General features: G+C 38.8%; 1 protein-coding gene across 6 annotated transcripts in view; it reads left to right on the forward strand.

The window, feature by feature from the left end:
* LOC140483762 (voltage-dependent L-type calcium channel subunit alpha-1D-like) overlaps positions 1–27,177 on the forward strand; it is a 600,966-nt gene that overhangs the window by 423,609 nt on the left and 150,180 nt on the right. For 2 of the 6 annotated variants that reach the window (XM_072582293.1, XM_072582294.1), the window contains exons 30-33: positions 7,250–7,333; positions 21,661–21,789; positions 26,317–26,382; positions 26,707–26,798. In XM_072582293.1, coding sequence (XP_072438394.1) covers positions 7,250–7,333; positions 21,661–21,789; positions 26,317–26,382; positions 26,707–26,798 — 371 coding nt within the window. Of the gene's footprint in view, positions 1–4,514; positions 4,545–7,249; positions 7,334–8,080; positions 8,165–21,154; positions 21,200–21,660; positions 21,790–26,316; positions 26,383–26,706; positions 26,799–27,177 lie in introns of all 6 variants that reach the window. The other 4 variants (XM_072582290.1, XM_072582291.1, XM_072582292.1 and 1 more) reach the window with 4 other exon arrangements.

Below are 27,177 nucleotides of genomic sequence, written 5' to 3' on the forward strand. Positions count from 1 at the left end.
GGGCTACTTCTACCAGTCTCTTCCATTTCTTCTGGCAGTTCAGTCCATACATGCACCATTCTCTGTGTGAAATGGTTGCCCCTTAGGTCCCTTTTAAATTTTTCCTCTCTCCCTTAAACATATGCTCTCAGTTTTTGGACTTACCTACCCCAGAGAAAATACCTTGACTGTTCGCTCTATCCATGCCCCTCATGATTTCACAAACTTCTTTAAAGTCACCCCTCATCCTCCGCCGCTTCAAGAAAATAAGAAGGGCTTTTGCCCGAAACGTCGATTTCGAAGCTACTTGGATGCTGCCTGAACTGCTGTGCTCTTCCAGCACCACTAATCCAGTATTCAGACTCTCTCTCTAATCAAATCCTCCAACCCTGGCAACATCCTTCTAAGTCTTTTATGAAACCATGTAAGTTTCACAACATCTTTGCTATAACAGGGAGACCAGATTGAGCACAGTATTCCAAAAGTGGCCTAATCAATGTCTTGTATGGCCACAACATGATCTCCCGACTCCTATACTTAATGTACCGACCAATAAAGGCAAACATACCAAACACCTTCTTCACTAACCTGTCTATCTGTGATTCCACTTTCAAGGAACTATGAACTTGCACTCCAAGGTGTCTTTGTTCAGCAACATTCCCCAGGATCTTACCATTAAGTGTATGACCAGCCCTGATTTGCCCGACAAAACTGTAGCATTCTGGTCATCTATGCCGGATTTGGATTGTTTGCTTGCTTATAACTCAGCATTGTAGAATCTGAAGCATCGGTCATTTATCTACAAAACATCAACAAATCTTTCAGCTATTGTATTCATTCTGCTGTTTTTAATATCCATCTGATTTGTAGTTCTTCTGGAGTGTATGTAAATGTCCTGTCAGCTGGGAAAATTTTTCAGGAAAACTTATCGTCTAGTTTGAATAGTTAGTCTAAGCTATACATAGACTGGAGAGTATGCAATCAATAATAAATCTCCATGTGACAATTACTAGTTTGAGCTGTTATGCCTCGATCAGTAAAATTTAATATATAGACACAACCGACAGTTATTTTCACGTTTCAAAGAGCTGTAGTTTCTTTAAGTCTCTCTTGTCAATTTTCTGTTCTTTTTTCCATTTATTTTAAGAATCGAATTTATAATCTAAACTTTGGTCTAGGTTCTATTACATGCTAGAGTTACGGAAGAATATGCAAGGTGACGAAAATCAGATACAGTATTGGGAATTCTCTGTTTAATATTTGATCTCATATTAGCTCAAAGAGAATGATTAGCCGTCTGCTTGAGGTTTAGCAATTAGCCACTTGTTTCTTGGCAGCCTTATCAAGTTTTTGATCATCTTACATAATTAGTTCTCTGTTCTCCAGCTCTGTCTTGGCTCACGAGACAATAATCACATCTCCTCTAACTCCTCAGTTTCCAAGCAACCAACCCATACCGTGCATCCATTATAAATTTAATTACTTTAAATTTGCTAATTTATTACCTCATCTTATCTTGAGCACCATCTTACAGGTTTAGTCCATTCAGTTCCTTTAACAATAGTACAGTTACACCACATTACTCAGTTACAGTCTTTGAATCAAAATAACTAAACTGTTAAAGTTAAATAAAATCACACAACACCAGGTTATAGTCCAACAGGTTTAATTAGAAGCACTAGCATTCGGAGCGCTGCTCCTTCACCACCTGATGAAGGAACAGTGCTCAAAAAGCTAGTGCTTCCACAATTAAACCTGTTGGACTATAACCTGGTGTTGTGTGATTTTTAACTTTGTACAGCCCAGTCCGATACCGGCATCTCCAAATCATAAACTGTTAAAGAACACTCAAACTTCAAAAATCACTGCGAACAAACTGCATACCCATCCTTAAAAGGTTAATAGGATCAGTTAAACTCTATATTACAGATTCAATGTGTTCACCCCTTCCCCTTCTTCAGACACTAGTTTCTTTGGCTCAGTTATTTGTTATTTATATGTATGACTTCCCCCTTCACCAGCTGTCACACCATTCATGGGACAGTTGGGAGAAGGAAGGAAGGATCATTTATGTAACCTTTTCCCAAAGGCCTGAGAGTACAGCAAGTACTTAGCAGTTTGGCTTGAGTGGATTATCTAGTTTGGCAGTGGACCACCAATATAGCATTCCTTGTCATAACAAGAGACAATTGTTGGCTGTTAATCTTTGCATGAGTCAACCTGTACATTGTAGTACATCAGTGGACACCAAAGATTTCATGGCACAGTAGGGGTATCCCACAGTGATATTCTTTTTTCAATTAACACCATGAGAAGCCGATTACATTGTCATTAATCTCATTGTTTGCAGGATCTTGCTTTTAAAAGTGGAATCTTGGTTCCAAAAGGCGGTAGAGGCAAGGATATTGAATCTTCATAAGGTGGAGTAGATAGATTCTTATTAGGCAAGGGAATAAAAGGTTATCAGGCACAGATGGGAATGAAAATTTGAATTTAACACATCAGCAGTTCAGTCATGATCTTATTGAATGACAGGCCAATATATTCTGCCACATTTATTCTTCTTATTTCACAACAATTAATTGCGGTTCAAAGCAATTTGTCATCAGTGAAGAGAGATGAGAGAAGAGAGAATTATGATAAGTTTCTAAGTAAATACAAATCTCTCTATATTTGTTAGTTCAGTACTACAAATATGAACGACGTAGCTACTGACCAAGTGAGGTTTGTTGGTGCTTAAAAGTACACTAACATGGGCGGCACGGTGGCTCAGTGGTTAGCTCTGTTGCCTCACAGCACCAGGGTCCAGGTTTGATTCCAGCCTCGGGCGACTGTCTGTGTGGAGTTTGCACATTCTCCCCGTGTCTGTGTGGGTTTCCTCCGGGTGCTCCGGTTTCCTCCCACAGGTCCAAAGATGTGCAGGTCAGGTGAATTGGCCATGCTAAATTGCCCAAAGTGTTTGGTGCATTAGCCAGACGGAAATGGGACTGGGTAATTTAATCCTTGGAGGGTCGGTGTGGACTTGTTGGGCCGAAGGGCCTGTTTCCACACTGTAGGGAAACTAATCTAAAAATAGACATGGGATGCAGTGATTACAGTCCAGATATTGCTTTGTGGATATAGATCCGGTTCTGGGAGGCATACAGATTTGAGACTGTATCCCTATTCAGATGCATACTCCATATATTCTTCCTGGGGGATCCCAGGTGGCTGATAGTTGACAGCATGTAAGCTGCATTAGGCAGTACTGAGTCTTTAAAGTCTGTCTGCTATGATTTTGGATCTGCTAGCCATGATCTCCAGGTTTTGTTCCTCCCCCTTGCATTTAGACCTCTGCAACACACATTGTATGAATTAACATAAAGAAAACATCTTGGGCGATTCTTCACTCTGCCCATCTCTAATTATTTTTAATCAGCCCTGTTCAGACATGTTCTGTAGCAGGTTAGACTTGAACCCAGATCTTCTGGCCCAGAGGAAGGGACAATACAACTGCATCCCAAGACTCTTTGCTCATTATCAGTAATCTTATTCACTGTGGTGTTTTCATATCAGCTAAAATAGAAGTTGACTCAATGTGGAATTAAACAAAATTTTGTTGTATCTCTATTTTACTGTAATTGTTGCATAAAAAGCATTAACACCAAAAAAAAAATTAACAGTTCGGAATATGTTTGTTTCTCGAACAAGAATTAAACTAAAACTTGATTGATCTATTCATTGTAAATTACCAAGCACTGTTCTTTAATGCAGTTTGCCTGTATGCAAGTTGGAAGATGCAGAGCAGATTAAAACATCATTAGTTAGAAAGTCATATTGGACAATGGCGCAACACGAGTAGTATGAATCAATTACTCATTAAATGCAGTAGCTGATGTTTAATTTCTTTGACTTTAAGGGAACTGACTATGAGCCAGATCAATGTGATACCATCCATTGTGAGCTATCACCCAAACCAAATTTCTATTGGTATTTCTTGGACTCCGTTCAAGTATAGAGAGAAAAAAAATTATCTTCAAACTTAGCAAGTAACTGCCATTCATTTTTAGAATTAGCCTGTTCTAGTTAAAACTTAGTGTCATTTTGTCTGACCACCCACCTAAAAATAAAATTAAAATTAAGATAATCAAGTTTTGAATCAGTTATGCTTCAACGATCACAGAACATCATACTGCTCAGGTAATGAGTCAACAAAAAAATGATCATTCCAATGACCGGATTTGATTATTCAATTTATTGTTACAATTTCTATCAAAATATTCAAGTTTCTAATACACGACACGTTTCAGGTTAAAATGCCACAGCATATGAATGTGCATTGATTTACTTTTTTCTCTACTAAAGGAATTCTTACATTGTGGTTATAATTGTCAACCTCACTATAATCAGATATATAATTATTTTAAAAATGTCTTTCCAGTTTTAAGTTTGTGCTATACCTATTGTGAATGACATTTTTTATGTGCAAATTCTTGAATCCACACAAAGGTGTCTTTCTTTGGTGCATTAAGTCTTAAACTAACACTTTGTATTAGGTTTGTGTTCCAAAAAAGGAGAGATGGCTAGTAAGTGATTTTTATCTGACTGCTTGCAGCGCTTTTACTTCTGTTTCTCAGATACTAATTATGCATGGTTTATTGGGATTTCAGTGGTGTGACCTGTCCATATTTACCTCCCTCCCCTTTCCCTTCCAGCCTAAACCTGAATTAGCTGCCTATTTGTTGCAATTGGTGTGGAACTTTTTTTCTGCTCTTTACTGGGTTGATATTTGGCCAATACACCAGGTTATCTGATGTAATGAATAGCTTTTTTAATATTGTTTTTAAAATTAAATAAGTAAAATTGGAAAATCTTATTCATGCATTTTTGATTTACAGACATTTTTGAAGAGGTAACTAAGAAATATCATACTTCAGATCACCTGATCCTAAACAGCATTCTTGGGTTTATGTAAACCATAGTTTGTAGAATCACATTGTTTGTATTAATAATTTTCATGCTATTACTTCAGTTTGATATGCCAAATACAAACAAATGTAGGAAAGGCTATGTATTCAATAAAACTTTCAGACCTAAATATTTTATAGCTATTAAATAAGGGTTCTAGTCATTCTACAGATTTACTTTTTAAATTTCAATGTAACACAAATTATTGATTTTAAAAGTCCTAATTTATTAGTTTTGTAATTGGTCTGTTATGGGTCTGTTTAGGTTGTATTAGAATGAATTCATTAAACTTTAAATTAATAATCTACATTCTTAATATTTAAGTGAATTTTAATCAAGCAATCTTCTATCATAAAAACAATAAGTACTGAAATTACTCAGCAGTTCTGGCAACATCTGGGGAGAAAGAAACAGTTCATGTTTTGACTTGAATATGCCTCCTCAAGTTTCTCATATTAAAACACAGTACAAACATTTCAAATAAATAGTTGAAGTCAGAATTGGTTTAGTTCAATTCCTTTGGTAAATAAGTAATCATGAATGTAAAGATTTAACATAAATATGTTTATAATTAAAGCCAAGTGAAAACGGGTAAATGCCAAACATAAGAAAGAAAACCTTTGCTTTCACAGAGCAAAATACAGTCATAGTTATTGGTGTTGTAATTGTTTATTATAATTTTTAATTATTTCTAATTTCAATAGATCACCAAAAGGAGGATGCATTCAAAATTCAAATAGGAATCATCACTGATTTACAGACATATGCCATGTTTTGTTTTAGAGTAATAGAGTGACACAGCATGTCCGTGCTGCCAGGTTTCTCAATTTGCTTGTTCTGAACCTTTCCTGTCCAAATCTCTCAATTGTTGTAACTGTACCTGCATCTACCACTTCCTATGACAGTTCATTCCACACATGAACAACTGTGTGTGAAGAAGTTGCCCCTTTCTCTTCTTACCTTAATTACGCCCTCTAGTTTTGATCTCCTCTGGGGAAAAGACCTTGGCTATTCACCTCATCTATGCAAGTCCTGATTTTATAAACCTCTGTAAGGTCACTCCTCAACATCTTATGCTCCAGAGAAAAAGGTTCAAGCCTATATAGCCTCTCCACATAACTCAAACCTCCAGTCTCTGGAATATCCTTATAAATCTTTTCTGAATTCTCTCCTATTTAATAATATCCTTCCTATACCAGGACGACTAGAAGTACTTCAAAAGTGGCCTTACTGGCATCCTCCACAACCGCAATATGATGTCCCAACTCCTAAACTTAGTGGTCTGAGCAATGAAGGCAAGAATGTCAAATGCCTTCTTCATCACCCTGTCTGTGACGCAACCTTCAAGGAATCCAAGATCTCTGGGCAGCACGGTGGCTCAGTGGTTAGCACTGCTGCCTCACAGCACCAGGGTCCCAGGTTCGACTCCAGCCTTGGGCGACTGTGTGGAGTTTGCATATTCTCCCCGTGTCTGCGTGGGTTTCCTCTGGGTGCTCCGGTTTCCTCCCACAGTTCAAAGATGTACGGGTCAGGTGAATTGGTCATGTTAAATTGCCCATAGTGTTAGGTGCATTAGTCAGAGGAAAATGGATTAGGGTGGGTTACTCTTTGGAGGGTAGGTGTGGACTGGTTGGGCCAAAGGGCCTGTTTCCACACTGTAGGGAATTTAATCTAGTCTTTGCTTGACAACAACCCCATTCCTGATGAAGGGTTTTTACCCGAAACATCAATTTTCCTGCTCCTCGGATGCTGCCTGACCTGCTGTGCTTTTCTAGCAGCACCCTCTCTTCTCTAATGTCCAGCATCTGCAGTTCTCACTTTCATCTAACAATCCCTAGTGCCCTACCATTAACTGTGTAAATCTTTCCCTTGTTCATCTTAACAAAATGCAACAACTTCCATTTATCTAAATTGAAATCCATCTGCCACTCCTTGTTAAATGTCATTGTTAAGATTTAAGCCTTGTCCATGGAAAGTTGAACATTCTTCAGTTATAGTCTTAACCATATGTGTTACTAAATAAAACAAAAGGAATTTCTGCAGTATATGTTAATGCACAATTTATTTTATTTCAGTATATTTCTCCTAGCAGAACATGTATTATTTCTTCAAGTTAATCATGTTACCATTGAAATAATTTTTAAATAATAGAGCAGCATGATCAGTTAATTTATCATTAAACTCCTCAATAAACTTACTTCAAAGTTTGAGTTAGCAAGTTTATTGATTTGTTTGTGAGCTTAATTCTCCATAGTTAACTAAAGGTATGTTCATTGCTTCACATGTGTTAATATAAATATTTGCCCCTACCTACTTTGTGTAGGGCTATTTTAGTGACTCCTGGAACGTGTTTGACTTCCTCATCGTTATTGGCAGCATTATAGACGTCGTACTTGGTGAACTTGATGTGAGTACTTTACCTTCGCAGCAATCGTTACTCCTTTTACTGCTTCACTAAATAGATCACTGGACAAGTCACAAACAATTCTGCCTATTTTCAGACATAAAGGAAGGATCTGCAAAACTTTATTTCTCTCACTTTATCTCTTTCCTTTTCTAGAATGCACAGGAGGTGAATTCCACAAATAAAAACTGTATGAAAGCATGTGTTTTTTTTTAATGAAAGCCTTTTTACTCAATGTGTATAGTCCATACTGTATAGTATAACTACACTGGTCAGGTGCCAGATTTCTAAAACATGAAACATTGAATGTTAGTCCATTCCCTTTTAGGTATCTATTTAGGTTGCATTGGAAATAATTCATTAAATAAAGCTGCAAACTAATAACATAATTTCTTGTCATCATGAATTACTTTGGATATTTAAGTGGACTTTAATCAAATAAACCTTGTTGTATTTGATTAATACAATTGAACCAAATTCAAAAATGTTAACAAATAATTGAAGCCCGGAACATTTGTGTATATTATATTATAACATTTGCAGCAGTTAGTTTTAGAATTTGACACAAATAATTTTGAAAGAAAAGGCAATTGAATGAAAGAAGAATACTCATGCTTTCACAGTGATGCAAAATACAGCCAAGTTTATCTGGGTTGTTATTGAATTTGTGTTGTAACTCTGGACTCTTTCACTTTTTTCTATTGTCTTTTCTCACCCCTTTCTGCTCCTATTGAATGTTTACATTCACAGCACTATTTCGCTGATGCATGGAACACTTTTGATGCCTTAATTGTTGTTGGTAGCGTCGTTGATATTGCTATCACAGAAGTTAATGTAAGTAAAGGCTATCAGTGACTGCACCTCCAAATTATCCTTGTTCCTATATCAAGAAACTTTAACATAAAAGTTCAAAGTCTGAAATTGTCCTATTCGTGAAAATGTATCTTTACTTTAGTAGTGAGTTTTTAATGTTTGCTATACTTAAGAAAAATTCAAGGCAATAACTCTAATACTGAGTATTCAACTTCCCACAATGTGATATCAAAAAAACTAAGTTACAATTAACAGTGCTCATAACTTGACTATAATATTTTGACCATATATTTAATGAAGATTTTAAACTTGAATTTGAACGCCTTTCATTTAAGTTGACAAATTATGTATTCAGGTGTGGCAGCTGCCGTAAAGGACCTATGATTGACAGAACAGTGTTTAACCAAAGGTAAAGTTATAACCTCAAGAATTCAGACAGGGATATGATAGTGTCATTGTAAAATTATGTAAATTAAACTGCACTTTCATTATGCTTCCAGGCCAGTTGATCTTTTAACAAGAAACATTATTATGGTATGCAGTATGAGTTTTCCACAACAATGTGAAGAAGGTTGTTGAGGATGCCCAAAACTACCCCAGGGTGAAAAGTGGTAGCTTCTTGTAGGTATTCAGAGGTTTGAAAATTGTTCCAATTTTATTTAGTAAGACTCTTTTTATACTGTCTGACTAAATAAATTAATTTTATTTTACAAACTTAATTTCAATTATGAGCATTGTATACTCTTTTCATACATTATAAAGCATATTCCAACACATTAAAAAATTGGATTTTGTGTCTCTACTTTTGGCACTTAATAATTGAAAACTCGCTGCTAAAAACCTTTGGCAGAGTCAGTTAGACCATCATACTTTTCCAACTTGTCCATATTGCTTATCCATTTAGTAATATGAAGATTGACACTATGACATGAAATGAGCTGTGGGTGATTCCCAATTGTTATAAAAGTGTTCTTCTTTAAAATTTTCTCTCTTTTCTCACAAAAGCATAATATGAACAGGTTATTTATAGCCTTATTAGAATTGTAATTATGCATTGCTGTCTTATTTTAACATAAGAACTGAACAAATAATGTTTTAATAAAATCTTTTTTAAATTTTAAATCATATTGGCTATATAAGTTGATTGTGTTCTCATTCAAGACTGTACAATCCAAGACTGTTGTTCTGTCTACAGCAATATAATATGTTACCCATTCAGATTTTATTTTTTCATCAATATCTTAGTGATTTAATTAAAGAATTAATTAACACAAAGTAAAGAGTTTAAAGGAAAGCTGGGAAGCTGAATCAAAACTGAGTCAGTGATTGAAATTAGAAGTTGCATTAATATTTTGAATGTAACCTTCCACTAAAGGTTATTTTATTAAGCAAATTAATTTTCATAAGCTGTACCCTGTACAATGAAATCCCAATAATATTTTAAAGCAAAAATAATAATAGGTTTTTTAATTATCCTTCATTATGTTCATTGTGTTTTCTAGAATCTTGTTGAGGCAAGTATAAACTCTCATTCATGGCCCAGCATCATGCATCCTCTGTTTGTATTTTTGTTGCAAAATGCTTATGATCTCTATTTATACCGAGTTTGAATTGTGGTCATCCAAATTTTCTTCCAAATTTAGTAGGGCGGTTCTTGAAATCTGCCATATGCTTCACATATTAAAGTAGATATTCTGTTATTTATCCAATTCAGATTTGTTTAAGTAAGTTTGTAAGTTCAATTTTGGCTAGGAAAGGAACACCTCCTAAATTAGCTAATAGACTTTTATGAACCCTGGTTGAATAAAACGTTTCAGAAACCTTTAAGGTCATCTCAAAACTTTGCGTATTAACATATTTAAACAAGATCATAACTTTTATTTACATAATGTAAAATTGTTATTTTTACATATATAATGCAAACAATTAATTGCAAGTTTTAGTTTAAACATTTTAATATGTATCTGTGGTGATATATTTTCATTGAAGCTGAAATTTTTGGCACAGAGGAATAGTTTATTATTTGTGGAATAAATTTGTCATACGGTTGACAGAATGTGTCTCTTAATATCGAAAGTCAAGAAAGGATTTATTTTCTTTTTTTACTGAAGAGATCAGTATGAAAGTTTTTTGTGAGTTTTCAAAACTAAGATCAGCAAGCAAGCGAAAATACATTTCAATATTGCTTAAAGGAGACAAGAAGAGAAAGAGTTTTGTCTTGTACTAATCGGGTCTAGGATGTAAGAAGCAGACTTGGTTGGAGCCATCAATGGCTTGGAGATGTAACAGGAACAGCAAATTATAAATTGCTTTTTATTTTCCAATGGAAAAAAAATGCAAAATGTACGCAAGTTCTTTATGTCTGCATAAAACTGTGTCCTTTGTGTTAATATATGTGACTTCTGGCAAATGCATCATGCTGCAGGCTTGAATGATCTTAAAGGGATCACGGACACATGGAAAGACCTGATTCTGAGTCTGCTTCCCTGGTCTGAAAACTTCACTTGCACAGGGTACTGATGAGATTGCAATTGGAGCAATGTGCACAGTGTTGATTACTTTATTTAAGGAAGGATATTAATGTATTGAAGCTGATTCAGACAAAGTTCACAAAACTAATATTGGAATGAGATTGTTGACTGAGGAACGGCTAGACACGCTAGATTTGTATACACTAGAGTTTAAAAGAGTTAATTGATGTTAATTGAATTCTTCGTTATCTAATGGTTAACATATTAAATAAATTAATTGATTCTTTCATACTTTTGAGGGGTGTTGATGATAGATGTGAAGAGGTTGTTTCCAATTATGCCAGTATCTAGAACTCAGGTTCACTCTTTAAATATCAGGGGTTATCCATTAAAACAGACATAATGCAAAAAACAGTTCTGAGTGTTGAGAGTCTTTGGAACTCTCTTCCTGAAAATTAGGTTGAAACAGAGTCTTCAAATATGTTTAAGGCAGAGGAAGACAGATTCTTGTTAAGTGTGTGAAGGATTACTGGGATAGGAAAGGATGCGGATTTCAGGTTATAATCAGATCAGCTATGATTTAATTGAATGGGGAAGGAGGTTCAAAGAGTTGAATGGCAAATATCTGCTCCTCGTTCATCTGTAGTACTAAAATTGACCATTAACTGCACCTGCTGTGATTCCATACAAACGATCTCCCAACCAAATTAGCACTGTCTTCTCATCCGATATAAATTTGTGTACCTTTTCCCAAAGTCTGTGTTGAGCTTCAGAACCTGATGATTTCAAGGTGAAAAACGTTAACTTTTCGTCTCCTTTGAGTGATGATTAAATTCAATGCTGTCAAACAATAATCTGTAATCTGATGCCTTTAATTGCTTGTACATATTCAATTGTATTCTATGTTGAAAGTTTGGTTGACCATAATTTCAGCAGATCTTTTGCACTGGCTTTTCTGCATGATCACTTGGACTGAATAAAATTAACAAAACAAATCTAGGAATGAAACAAAAATTATTTTTTCAACATATATAACACAGTTTGATGTATTACAATATTTCAGTGCTGCTAGAGTCCTAGGTTTTTAATGTTTGGAACCAACCAGAATGTAGTATTATGAAATTTAAATCTTGGGGTGAGGGCAGGTAAGAGGGGTTGTGGAAGTGGAAGTAGTACAATCATAGATTTGTTGCTGTTTCTCCAAATCTGGCTTTACACACTGTGTAATTGTGTGACCTGCAGTTTCTCAGGAAGGAAGCATGAATTGTGTGTTAAATGCAGGCATCCAAGACATCATAGGAAATAGAATCTTTTCAGTGTGGAAAGAGCCATTCAGCCCATCAAATCTGCACTGACCTCCAAAGAGCATCCCACTCAGACCTATAACCTAGCATTAATCATAGCTAATCCACATAATCTGCACATCCCTCTTCACTATGGGGCAATTAAGCATGGCCAATCCACCTAACATGCACATCCATGGACTGTGGGAGGAGCCTGGAGCACCCAGAGGAGAACCACCCAGATACAGGTAGAAAGTGCAATCTCCACACAGTCGCTCAAGGTTGGAATCAAACCCAGGCCCATGGCACTGAGGCAGCAGTGCTAACTATTGAACCACTGTGTTTAGTCTTTCAATAATTGTGAGGAAGTTCTCACAACCACAGACAATTCTAATCAGAAGTTCTTCATGTCTTCAATTGTCTAACACCTAGTGCAACACAGTAATTCCCCTCTCTGAACCTCATGTTCTTAGACATAGTTCTCTTGTTAATCCAAGATGTGATATTCTGGTTCCATGGGTTTTGTATGCTCAGACATCTCCAACATGATTTTTTTTTTGAAAGGTAATATTAGACATGGGCTTATGGTGACAATATGATGATATCACTGACTCGTCAACCAGCGACCCAGGCTATTGCTCTGAGGATATGGGTTCAAATCCCACTATGACAAATGGGGATGATTCTTTATATCATCAATTATTACAATAACACATCAGGTTCACTATTGTTATTTAGTGCAGGAATTCTATCTGTGGATCTGACCCACAGCAATGTGGTTGACTCTTAACTGACATCTGAAATGGCCAAGCAAGCTACTGAGGTTCAAGGACAATTCACTGTATGCAAAAAATGTAAGCCTTACTGGTGGTATCCACATTTCTTGAAAGAATGCTTTATTGACACATTAGTCTAATAGTATCAAGGCTGATATACATCTGCAAGTGATTATTCTGTTTAAAGGCTCCAGATTGCCATAGTTTTGAGCTAGATGTGGAAAGTTCAGTGATCTATGAGGGAGGTTTTCTTATTGTTAGTGTGCAACAAAAAGATGTAGGGATTGTTAATTAACCAGTGCAGGCATGATACAAATGTCATGCTACCTGTGATTGTAGAATGTTGCTGTTGTCTCAATTGAGATTTGCAAGACTATTATGTTTAAAAACTACTTTTGGTTCATAAGATTATATTTTGAAACAGTAGCTTTAGATTAACAATAATTAAAGAGAGTCATATGACTTCTTCAGGCATCTGCCTCTCAATCAGTCCCTATTGTTTAATTGTTGGAGCTCAAAGAATGACTATGTTTTTGCTGAGGCTGAAGGTTTTATTCCTCCTGGATACAATCTCTGCATACGTAAGTATACTGTATGTATACTATATGTAGACCCTGAATCTCCCAAACTTCCAGAAAATTTGTCAGCTGTAAATAATTATGCTGTAAACTATCCTTTTACTTTGAGAAGAAAGTGACTTGGAAAAGATAATTAGTCATTTATATTTGGGTAAGAATCTGAAATGAGAAAGATGGTAAAGAGTGACATTTTCAATATTAGGTTACAGGCTTCCTTACAAACCCATGCATATGGATAAAAGGAGCTTTGCATTTTGTTTTGTGTAGTCTGCAAGCCACCTGAATGTAGAGAGAGCAAAATGTAGCAGTAGCCAATCCTGCAATTCAAGCAGAACAAGTGCTGACTTTTATCATTCACTGTATAGAACATTGGTGGAAACTCATGTTCAGGTTGAAGGTGGGTTTGTGAGGATTTAAAAGAATTGCTTAGCTTGGAGCTAAAGGAAGGAATTTATATTATGGCTTCACTGTGAAAGGCAGTTTTGAGATTCATAGTTACCTGGCATGTAAAGTGAAAAGAAAGGAAGCCATTTGGAGCTGAGATTAATTTCAGAATCGTTCCTGGAGAATGATGTGTCCATGAAGGGACAATGCAATATGTAAATCCAGCTGGAGAGTTTACTCATGTAAAAAGTTAAATGGCAAATCTCTTTTCTGAAGTTTCAAATATATTTTGTCAATGAAAAGAACATAGTGTTTCGTCAATTATGTTTTAGTCATTTGTAACAGTCAAAGCTTTACTGAACATGAAATCTTTCTTTCAACTATTGATTGGAAATCCAAATTTCTTTTCCAAAATTATTGGTCTCTCTCAGGAGTTTTTGACAGTCAGTGCCAATTATACATCTGGATGGCTGCATGCCTGAAAGAAAGTACAATGTTGAGAACTTATCAGCATTTAAAACCACTCTTGTGAAATAACTCCATTGAGGCCGGTATCCCTTCACCAAGTCACGCTTTATTTACACATGAACAGTCCTTGACTTCTGTACTGCCTCATGCAGAATCAGGAACCAGCACGCCAATCCCTCTGATACTATTCTTATGTGAGCCAGGGCTTCCTGATTGAGGCTGTTAATCTGGTCCAATCAGGGAATTCCTATGAGGTCCAGCTGGCTGACCTCACTACAATCACTGCAGCCTGCATGACTTAAAACCAGCCTGCAATTTGAAGGGGAGATGTACCTTGGCTGGAGCAACTGCTGAGAATAGTTATGGAAGTGTGTCCCAGCAGAAAGAACACAGAAAAAATAGTATGCCAGCGAGGAAAGCACGCTTCAATGTTTTCTGTATCACTGGAGGGCACGGTGTAGGAAGACAATACTGCTACATCTGCAAGGGACTAGAAGGGTCTTCTGGGATGCAGACTTTGTAAGGTTTGTAGGAGCAGACCATCATGATTACAGCCAGCAGTACAGTTCTGAAGCATTGTCGCAAGCTGCTTACTAACCTTAAGGTCTAAATTTACTAAATGCATCTTCTGATGCTCTATCCTTACAAATGAACCCGTAGCCTCACATACTGATCATATCACCTCCTTCCTTTCATGCAAGTACCAACTATCTCTATTGTGAATAATTTTTCATATTCACAGTTTCAAATCACCCTCAGCTAATGTATCTCACAGATTTGCCAATTATGACAGCAATATTACCCAAATAAGTTGAACTGAATCCTAACTGTAACCCATTGAATAGAGGTGGGCAGGAAATATAAGTAGTTAAGACCCAATTTGGGGCAATTTTGTGGCATTGGCAGAACTTCTCAAAATGGAGCAGACTCCTTCCCCCCACCACCCGCCCCCCCCCCCCCCCCCCCCCTCCCAAGCATGTGGGAATGTTACCATTACCGTCATCTAGAAAGTCTTTCTGTAGCAGTCAGAAGGACATCTGAGCTGAATGTGCCTGCTCCACTGAAGAGGAGATTGTGGATAGGAAAGGCACTACCTGCAATCTAGTGATCCAAGAGCAAAACAATATTCTTTGGGAACTGACCGACCGATCTTTTATTGAACAGATGACCTGAAGTTTGCTGGAAATATGGCTCAGAGGGGCAGAGGTGTGTGAAATACTTGGAAGGAGCATATCACTAAGTTGAGGCAGAAACTGAGGTTATGGGAGCACCACTCCCCCTCCAATGCAATCATCAAGTGCGAGGCGCTGTCAGTAGTATTGCACGTAGCATAGGTCTGGCACATTCCCAGATCTTCACTTTAGCAGTCACCTGAGCCATCTTCCACTTCACCTGGAGGTCAAAGATGGACCATGTCCACAGGGACATCATTTACAAATCTCCGGACAACAGGGGGAAGGATATATCTCCCCTCATCCTGATGGCCACTTTTGTGTGGTTGGATCAAGCTGTGTGCAGACACTTGATTCACAAACACCTAATGTCATTATGTACTAAGGTTATAGAGACAGACCTTTCAGCCCAACCAATCCATGCCGACCATAAGCCCAAACTAAACTAGTCTCACCTGCCTGCCCTTCGCCCATATCCCTCCAAACATTTCCCATTCATGTACTTACCTAAATGTCTTTTAAACATTGTAACTATAACTGCATCCAGTTCATTCCACATGCAAACTACTCTGTTAAAAAAAATTCTTGATTTTACCCTCTTGAGCCCACTTAAAATCTTGTATATATCAAGAAGATCACCTCCCATTTTATTAAACTTCAATAAATAAAGTCATAACCTGTTTAGCCATCCTTGATAGGTCAACCCCTTCGTCCCAAATATCAGCCATAAAGTCATGCAGCATGGAAACAAACCCTTCACCCTAACACATCCATGCAAACCAGGTTTCCTGAACTGAACTAATCCCATCTGCTTGCATTTGGCCCATATTCCCTCTAAACCCTTGCTGTCCATGTACACATGTAAATATCTGAAAAATGTTTTATAATTGTACTCTCCCCTACCACTTTCTGTGGCAGGTTGTTCCATATGTGCACAACCCTTTATGTGCAAAGATTGCCCCTCAGGTCCTTTTTAACTCTTTCCTGTTACGTTAAACCTATGCCCTCTCGCTTTGACTCCCCTACCCTAGAGGAAAGACGTTGGCTATTCAACTTACCAATGCTCCTTATTATTTTATAAATGTCTAAGGTTGTCCCTCAGCCTCCTATGCTTGAGGGAAGAAAATGTCCCAGCCTATCCAGCTTCTCCTTATAACTCAAACCTTCTAGTCTCAATAACATCCCTGTCAATATTTTTTACCCTTATGAGCTTAATAACATCCTTCTTATAGCAGGACAATTAGAATTGCACACAGTACTTCAAATATGGCTTATCAATGTCTTGTACATCCATAACATGCCGTCCCAATTCCTATTCTCAGTGCTCTGACCAATGAAGGCAAGCGTGCCAAATGCATTCTTCACCAGCCTGTATACCTGTGATATTAAGTTCAAGGAACCATGCACCTGGCCAGGTCTCTGTTTGAGAACATTCCCCAAGATCCTACCATTAATTGTGTAAGTCCTGCCCTCGTTTATCTTACCAAAATGCACACTTCGTATTTGTCAAGAACAAACTCCATTTGCCATTTTTCAGCCCACTGGCCCAATTGATCAAGATACTATTTTAATCTTAGATAATCTTCACTGTCCATTATACCACCAATTTTGGTGTCATCCACAAACTTACTAACCATGCCTCCTATATTCTCATCAAAATTGTTTAGATGAATAACAAAATAATAGAAGACGCAGCATTGATCCTTGCAGTACACCACTGGTCACAAGCCTCCAGTCTGAACAACAATCCTCAATCCCCACCCTCTGTTTCCCACTGTCAAGCCAATTTTGTATCCAATTGTCTAGCTCTCCCTGAATCCCATGTGATCTAACTTTACTAATCAGTCTACCGTGTGGAATCTTGTCGAAACCCTTGCCAAAGTCCATGTAGACAATGTTTAGCACTTTGTCATCATCTATCTTCTTGGACATCTCTTCAAAAAAATACTCAATCAAGTTTGTGAGACACAATTTCCTAAGTGCAAAGCCATACTGACTCTCCCTAATCACTCTTTGCCTTTCCAAATGCATATAGATCCTGTCTCTCAGAAAACCATTCCAACAACTTGTCCACCACTGCCTTCCTGAAATATTAGCTACCCTCCAGTCTTCCGGCACATTGCCTGTGGCTGTCAGTGATACAAATATCTCTGTTAGATCCCTCTTGTTTGCTGCACATATTTAGAGTCTCTTTCCAATTAAATAATAATCTGCCTTTTGATTCTTCCTACCAAAGTAACCTTGCACTTATCTACATTAAACTCCATCTGCCAAGTTTTTATCTAGTCGCTCAACCAATGTTATCCCCTTGTAGATTCTTTATGTGATCATCAGGCCTTTGCACCTATTTTTGTATCATCAGAAAATTAGGATACATTGCTCTAAGCACCTTTCTCTTAGACATGAATATAGATGGTTAATAAATGAGACCCGAGGACTGATGCTTGTGACTAGATTAGAGTGGTGCTGGAAAAGCGCAGCCAGCATCCAAGGAGCAGGAAAATCGATGTTTCAGAAAAAATCCCAGAGCCTGAAACGTCGATTTTCCTGCTCCTCAGATGCTGCCTAACCAGCTGTGTTTTTCTAGCACCACTCTAATCCAGACTCTGATTTCCATCATCTGCAGTCCTCACTTTTGCCTAGTTGATGCCTGTGACTCTCCACTGTGTACATATTTTCAACCTGGAAAAGACTCATTAACGCTGAAAATGTGTTGGTGGAAAAGCGCAGCAGGTCAGGCAGCATCCAAGGAGCAGGAGAATCGACATTTCGGGCATGAGCCCTTCTTCAGGAATGAGGAGAGTGTGCCAAGCAGGCTAAGATAAAAGGTAGGGAGGAGGGACTTGGGGGAGGGGCGTTGGAAATGCGATAGATGGAAGGAGGTCAAGGTGAGGGTGATAGGCCAGAGTGGGAGTGGGCACAGAGAGGTCAGGAAGAAGATTGCAGGTTCGAAAGGTGGTGATGAGTTCGAGGGTTGGGACTAAGACAAGGTGGGGTGAGAGGAAATGAGGAAACTGGAGAAATCTGAGTTCATCCCTTGTGGTTGGAGGGTTCCTAGGCGAAAGATGAGGCGCTCTTGCTCTCACCGTCATGTTGCTATGGTCTGGCAATGGAGGAGTCCAAGGACCTGCATGTCCTTGGTGGAGTGGGAGGGGGAGTTGAAGTGTTGAGCCACGGGGTGGTTGGGTTGGTTGGTCCGGGTGTCCCAGAGGTGTTCTCTGAAACATTCCGCAAGTAGGCGGCCTGTGTCCCCAATATAGAGGAGGCCACATCGGGTGCAACGGATGCAGTAAATGATGTGTATGGAGGTGCAGATGAATTTGTGGCGGATATGGAAGGATCCCTTGGGGCCTTGGAGGGAAGTAAGGGGGGAGGTGTGGGCGCAAATTTTGCATTACTTGAGGTTACAGGGGAAGGTGTTGGGAGTGGAGATTGGGTTGGTGGGGGGTGTGGACCTGACAAGGGAGTCACGGAGGGAGTGGTCTTTTCTCTGAAACATTCCGCAAAAGACTCATTAATCCCAACTTTCTGTTTTCTGTGATAACCAATCCTCAATCCATGCAAAGTTGCCTTCTAAATTGAGGCAATAAAGAGTAACATAAATTACTTTAAATATTAAGGAATGTATTGATACGAGGAAACAAACTTAGAAAAAGAAGGTCCAAATCTAAGTGTGTAAGATTCAATATGTCCAATATATTTAGGTTATCTGACTTTCCAGGAACTAATTAACTATACTTTGTGGTTTTGGTTAATTTTTTAAAATCTATTTGTTTCTTCCACTCTTAATTTATTTTGGAATTTAGTTTTTGGAAAGTGGCATCAAGTCGTGTTTGTGGTATTATTTATAATAAGTTTACATGAATTTTACAATTAACATTTGTTATTGAATAATACTTTATTGTCCACAACAGTAAAACACCACCATAAAAGACCAGTCATTGCATGTATTTGGCACCACATTATATTTGCATGCATTTGTTGAACTCACTCTTTTTATCCTTCTTCTCTCTTTTCCATATTTTCACCATTATTACCTTGCACTTGAGACATGGAAGCCTTTCAGCTTTATGTCTAGTTTTTATTTACACAGTCAGTTGCTGTGACAGAATATGGGTGCTTGGAGAGAGTCATAATTGCAGCTTTTGTCTGCAAAATACTAACTTTTTCATAACATTCAAATCAATTATTATAGTTGGCCTTGGGTCACCCGTTGAATGTCATGGTTAGTAACTAGCCTTTATCATATCAATACATTTTGAGTGTTAATTTTGATTGCATTTGTGTTGATATATATAGCTTTTAAATATTGTTGCAATAAATTAAAGTATAAATGCATGGACCTCCTTTAATAAATATATCATGCATGGATAAGTAACATTTGCTTCTTACTAATCATTGAATTTCAGTGAGTGTAAAAAATAATTGTGTTTGCATGGGGAATGGAAGAATAGTTTATTAGCACATTATCCTATTATCTCTGGAAGCTGATTTAAATGCAGCATGTGCTAATGTGATAAAATGACCAGTATTTACTGATTGTAAGGTTCCTATGAGAAATGACTTTGGATTATCTCAACACACTTGGTTCTAAATTAACAACTTTTTTTTCTAAGAGACATTTTTTAAAAAGGAAATCTCACTCTGCTGTAGTAGTTGTAGTATTCTAAGATTTGGAATAGGTAGAATCTTGGGAGACAGTATTTTATTTCACTCCTAAGTAATGCTTTACCCAGCCAGAGGCATATGATACGTGGGTTTGATTTTCAGGTCTTTCCCAGGGTTGGGAGTGGAATTAGATGGGAGTGCAAAATGACGCTACTGGCCATTGTGCCAGTTTCCTGACACCAGTCATGTTCACTTGGTCAGGACACAATCCTATTTTATCCATGATGAATACTAATGAGTGGAGCTCATGAACAAGGAATGCTGTAGTTTTCATAGGACACACCAACTACACAGTTATCTGTTCAAACCAAATGAATGGAGGCAAGTAATCAGTACAGAGCTTGTCCTGTCTTCATGATCAAAATAACTGAGTTTTAAAATGGTGCGTGACACAGAAAGAGAAATTGATGATTGGGAAACAGGTACTGCAGTAGCAGGGACAGTCAGCATTAAGTGTTTGAGGAGTGCAGAGATTATCATATTCTTGGCAACAGAGATGAAGGAACAGAGGAAGACTCATATCAAATGACTTGCTGAGTCATTTTGTCACTGTTTCTTCTCCTGTCCAACCAAAACCCAGAGAATGTAAGATCTGTTTGACACGGTGTCGCTGTTGGCCAGAATTTATTGCCCGTCTGTAGTTGCCCTTGAGTAAATGATGGGGAGCTGCCTTCTTGAGCCATTGCAGTCCACGTGCTGTAGTTGACCCACTATGCCCTTTGGGTGGGATTTCCAGGATTTTATGCAGTGACTGTGAAGGAATGATGATATATTTCTGAGTCAGGATGGTGAGGGCATGGAGGGGAACTTGCAGGTGATGGTGTTAGGTGGCAAACCAGCTGAAGAAAGCCCAATGATGAATTCCTTTTCAGGTCTATAGTTTGCTGAGGAGGAAAACACTTCTCAAAAGTCCATAAATTTAGCTTGGCGACACCTCTGCTTTCTCAGGAAGCTGTCTCTGACATGGAAGCCCATTTGATTGCCAGAAATTACAGTTTCCTTGAGTTGACAAATTTTCAGCCTGCTTTTTGTAATGAACAAGCAGAACTACCTGGCAGCTAACTGGTATATCTCACCAACCAACTGCCTGTCTTCCTCTCTGGGTGGGTTTAATCATTTAAACTGGTTGTCTTGTTTAAATCTCAGTGCTTTTATTTTAAGTTTGAGTTACCACTTTATTTAATTATTAATTTAAATATTCATTTCTAAAGCCTTTTTCAAAGCCAACAGAGAGCCCCCCTACAGGGGAACCTGGGGTAAGATGCAAAAGTGTTCCCCAATGTTTATTTGCATGAATGTTTTCCTCCTTGTGAATTTTCTCTCACTAATTTTAAACCAAACCATGTTCCTGAATTTCAGCCTTTGAGTTACTAATATCAATTGTCTTTGATATAAATATTGTCAAGTAGACTGTTTGATTCCATAATAAATTTTCAGAATTATGTTGACCACAACTGACAGTTTAAGACTTTTAAAAAAAGCTGGTTGTGACAGAAAACATAAATATTCTGAAAATTTACCTTTTGTCGCATGAAGTCTTTTAGATCTCTGTGCTTACACAGTTAAATATGGGAAAATAATTATGGCACACTTTGAATTCCTTTGTGGTGAACTTTTTGATTGTGTTCTCCCTGTTTTGTCTTAATACCTTTTTAAAGCATTCATTATATTTTAATGTGAATTGATTTTAATTTAATTTGCATACAATTATCTTTAGAGTTCAGAGGAAAGTTCCAGAATTTCGATTACTTTCTTCCGTCTCTTCCGTGTAATGCGATTGGTCAAACTACTGAGTCGTGGTGAGGGCATACGTACATTGTTGTGGACATTTATCAAGTCCTTCCAGGCATGTATGCAGTTTTTTCCTTGTAATCAGGGAATGAATTGACATTATTGCATGTGCATATCAAAAAAAGTTAGTCAATGTTTGCAATGTCTAATTTATGCTAATTATATCCAATGCTTAGTCATTTTTTTTAAAGTGTCCTGTACGACCTCAAATGTCAACCATTTAACTAAAAGACCCAAGTAATATTTCACAATAAATCTTAGTGCATGGACTATGGACAGGTTGTGCTAACAACGTTGCTAAGTTTAATACTCAGGTGATATTCAGTTCTACTCATATTTGATTGTAGAATTGTAGATTCAAAGAGAATGTATCCAATCCACATCACTCTCACCTTCACACCAGGTCTTACACTGAAATCCTATACTTGAATCCCGTTTTCACAACTGGGTTGCAAATTAGAATATGGCGCAATGAAAAAAACTCCACAAAGGTCAGTACCCCATCATCAAGGTGTCCTTTATTTACACTTGCATTGTATATGACACTGACCTAGCTAGCTCAGAATCAACTCCTAGAGTGAACAGAACCCCTGACACTCCTGTTTTTTTTAAATTTTCTTTTCTTTTTTCCCCACACTACCGCCTAACTGCGGTAGTGCTTATTTTTTCCCCAGCACCCATGGTGTGTGCGTGCAGGTGTGAGACACAGTGAAAGACACAAAGTGCACGAATCTTTATTCAATTTCCACCACCAGGAAGATATGAAAAACACCCGAGTGGCCAGTGACAAGCACTGCCCTTCAAACCAAAGGGCAATGCTGTGTGATCAAAACAGTGAGGGGGAGGGTAGGGACTAAATCAAAATAGAGTTGGAGGGAGAAATGATGCACTCCACTCCCTGCGGCGCCCACCTCTCCCTGAATGACTCCAGGGTGTCGGTGGACACTGCGTGCTCCTTCTCCAAGGACACCCGGGCTCTAACGTAACCGCGGAAGAGGGGCAGGCAGTCGGCCGACACTCCTGTTTATATCTGTCAACCAGGACTCCCTGATTGGACCAGGTTCACAACCCCAATCAGGAAACTTCTATTTTATGATGTCCATCTGGTTGCCCTTGTTATACTTACTACATCCCTCCCTTTGGATTCCCATGACGTGAGCCCATTCGTTTTCCTGTAGCTTGTCCTGGGGCATTTTCTCACCAGGTCTGGTTCGTCAACTCTGCCTTGGATACTGGTGACGTGTACTGGACCATAGCCTACCACTTGCTCCCGGAGCAACTAGGCTGAAATTCATTATCTTCAGACAGAAACTGAGTCAAGGCTGTAACATCTGCCACGTCCATCTCATTCTTAGATGTTTCTTTGATGCTAGGCAGAGGGGAAGAACCCATCGATTCTGACAGCCTTGCTGAATGTTCTAAGGGGCTGGGTATGTTTGCGCCAGACCCATTTGTGAGGTTTCAGTTTCATGTAGTCCATGTGCTTGTTCAGGACAGCCTCATCTACTTGAACTTCATACGTAATGGGACCTGACCTCCTGTCAACCATGCCTCATACCCATGCAGGGCTATTCCTGTGACTTTGACACCAAACTTAGTCCACTGAAGTAAACTGCCTGTCTTACTTAGCAGAGTCTTGTGTCTAGTATTGACCTTCCCAATGCCGTTTCGGCCTTTACCTACACATTCACCACTTACACCCCCTCCAGGTCCGGGAAGATCAGTTTAGAAGTCACATGACACCAGATTATAGTCCAACAGATTTATTTGAAATCACAAGCTTTCGGAGTGCTGCTTCTTCGCCAGGTGAAGGAAAGATCAGGTTTAACCTAGTGCGAGTCTTCCCATTAGCAACTCTGCTGGAGCTGCCCCTGTAGTTGTGTGAGGGCAGTCCTGTCATCAAATTGGAACCGGGACAGTTTGGTATCAAGTGAAGGCTGTTTCTTTAAGCCTGCCTTCAAAGTTTGGACTGCTCTTTTTGACAGCTCTTTTTGATGATGCAAGGTACAGAGCTCTCCTTATATGCCAAATGCTATTTGACTTTAGGAAGTACTCAAATTCCCTATTTGTAAATGATGGCCTATTGTCTGTGACCAAAAACTCTGGGAGTCCATTTGTTTCCAAAGGTGCTTGCAACTTTTCAATCACCATCTTCACGTTTTACAAATGAACCCTATGCACATTCAACTACTTTCAGTGGGTGTTCACAATGATTAAAAATAGAGAGTCAGTAAAAGGACCATCATAGTCAACATGTAATCATGTCCAGGGTTACCCAACTAATCCCACAAATATGGGAAAGCTGCTGGCAGTAATTGACACTCTGGAGACTGCACCTCCAAAGTAGCTTCGTCAGCATCCAATCCTGGCCACCAGATAGAACTTCTTGCCAACATCTTCATTTTGGAAACCTCCTGGATGACCCTCATGGAGTTCAGCCAGTATCTGGCAGTGATCTTTGCTCAGGACAATCACATCTGTTCCTCATAATAATATGCCTTCCAGTATGGTGATCTGATGTCGCTGGGTCCAAAAAAGTTTCAATTCTGGTTATGATGGCCCTTTTGCTTCCCCCAACATCAACTGTTTTGTTTCACCAGGACAGGACCTTTTGTGTCCACAGTCTGATATTATCAATGGTAACCAGAAGCTGTCCAAACACTTTGAAACCAGAACGGACTGTTCCACTTGAGACATGACCAGTGGCGTTTCTGTCAGTGGGAGGCCACTCAAGACATCCACTTTGCCACCCAAATGGTGTTCCAATTTGTGATTCTGTGCACTTAGAATAAGACCCACCACTGAATTTAACCTGAAGCCTTGGGTGGGCATGTCCCTGTCCTCCTTGTGTAGCCCTAGTCGGAGTTTGTGGTCCATTACTATTACAAATGTATATCCATAAAGGTGTTGGTGGAACTTTCTCACACCAAAGATGACTGCCAAACCTTCCTTCTCTCTCTCTGTATCTTCGTTTGGCATCAGCCAAAGTCCGGGAAGCATATGCTATTGGATGTTCCTCTTCGCTGGGCCACCAGTGACCCAACACTATACCAAAACTATACAGGGAAGCATCACAGGTCAGCACTGCATCTTGCCTGGGATCATAGTATACCATCTTCTTAGATGCCTCTTCACTTCACTAAAGGTTACATCTTGGTTATGAGACAATTTCCAATGTTGACCCTTTTCTCAATAACCTTGCAGAAATCTTTAAGCACAATGGCCAAGTTCTGTAAATGCTCTTTATTTGGTCATCCGAGTTATTAGCACACCATCCAGATAAATGGCAACCTGAGGTAGAACGTTCTCCATTGTTTGCTGACAATTAGCACAGGCTAATGATACCCTAAAAGACAATCTCATATATTGGTACAAATCCTTATGGGTATTAATTGTGGCATACTCCTGGGAATCCTGCTCTAATTGGAATTGCAAGTACGCATAGCACATGTCTAGCTTCGTGAAGGACAGCTCCCCTGGCCAGTTTTGTCTGTGTCTTTTATGTGAGGAATTGGGTATTTATCCAGCGGTTTACTGTTTGTTTAAAATCTTCACAAAGGTGAACCGATCAGCCGGGCTTCACAGTTGGTACAATCTGTACTATACATTCTGCAAACTGGACTGGTTTGATGATTCCTTCACTTTCCAGCCTCCTGATTTCTGCCTCTACTTATGTAAGGCAAACGTCACTAGGCAGGCCTTGTAGAATTATGGAATAGCTTCTTGGTCAAAATGTAAGGTGATGTAGAGGAGCCAGTGTTGGACTGGGGTGGACAAAGTTAAAAAATCAACTAGGCAAAAGTGAGGACTGCAGATGCTGGAGACCGGAGTTTAGATCAGAGTGGTGCTGGAAAAGCACAGTAGGTCAGGCAGCATCCAAGGAGCAGGAAAATTGACATTTCAGGCAAAAGCCCTTCAGGAATAGAGGCAGGATACCTCCAAGGTGGAGAGATAAACGGGGTGGGGGGGGAGGGGGGGGGGGAAGCTGGGGAGGCTGGGGAGAAGATAGCAAAGAGTACAATAGGTGAATGGGTGTGGGGATGGAGATGATAGGGCATAGAGGAGGGTGGGGGAAGGTAGCAAAGAGTACAATAGGTAAATGGGGGTGGGGATAGATTTGATAGGTCAGAGGGGAGGGTGGAGCGGATAGGTGGGAAGGGAGGTAGGCAGGTAGGACAGGTCATGAGGACAGTGCTGAGCTGGCAGGTTGAAACTGGGGTAAGGTCGGGGGAGGGGAAATGAGGAAACTGGTGAAATCCACATTGATGCTCTGGGGTTGAAGTGTTCCGAGGCGGAAGATGAGGCGTTCTTCCTCCAGGCGTCAGGTGGTGAGGGAGTGGCGGTGAAGGTGGCCCAGAATCTTTATACCTTTTCATTTGGCTGCCTTTTGAGCAATGGCCAATGGAAGGAGTGCACCTGCAATTTAATGAATAGATGCTAAAAAATAATATGTTTCTTATTGACATTCAGTGCCGAAGAAAAACAATTTCTGAAATTATCAAATACATCTTGTGATTTATTCTGTTGCCATTGTAACTGTTTTTATACAATCTAATCTGGTAAAAATGTTCTTCCTTCTCAGGCTCTTCCATATGTTGCCCTTCTGATAGCCATGCTGTTTTTCATCTATGCTGTAATTGGCATGCAGGTAACAATTTTGTTGAATGAAATCCAGGTGAAAATTTAAAATACTTTCATTCTGTGTCTTGTTGATAACTGTAATTCATTGCATACATTAGTTGGAAATAACTACAATTTAAGAATTTTAAAGTTTTTAAATTAAAAGATTATTTATAATCTGAGGTCTCTGGTGATTTGACTTAATTGCAATTTCACTAGTAGAAGTGAGTAAGTTTTATCTACCAGGACTTGAATAAGAAACAGAAAACTATATCCTAGTTACTGTTCACTAAAGTAGTAACAAAAACAGTTGTGCTCAATAGTGAAATAAAGACTATTACTTGTTTTCCAGATTTTTGGCAAAGTTGCCTTGCAAGACCATACACAGATAAACAGAAATAACAACTTTCAGACTTTTTTTCAGTCTGTTCTACTTCTTTTCAGGTACAAAGCTAATCCAACAATTTTGATTGAGTGTCACTCTTTATTTGTTTTATTCTGAAAAGTCAATATGATTTGCTTGTCTGTCCATCCACCTAAAGTGTAATGTCCTCTTGACCATTATTTTACTCACCTTTGATGTCAGTTACCCTTCTCAACTATTATCAAATCCCCCACAACTGCCAGCTACTACTCCTGTTGACCCTTGACCATCAACTGTTCACAACCTCAGCCTCTGTTGATCTCCCCTTCTCACAACTGAGACTGTTGGCCTCACAATCAGGACTCATCCAAATCACATGCAAACCCCAATGTGTCTCACTGTCTGAGACCCTCACACCTAACAATTTCTTTACTGTGCCGACCTGCTATGGATTGGTCC

The sequence above is a fragment of the Chiloscyllium punctatum genome, chromosome 12 (genome assembly GCF_047496795.1).
Source record: "Chiloscyllium punctatum isolate Juve2018m chromosome 12, sChiPun1.3, whole genome shotgun sequence".
NCBI lineage: Eukaryota > Metazoa > Chordata > Chondrichthyes > Orectolobiformes > Hemiscylliidae > Chiloscyllium > Chiloscyllium punctatum.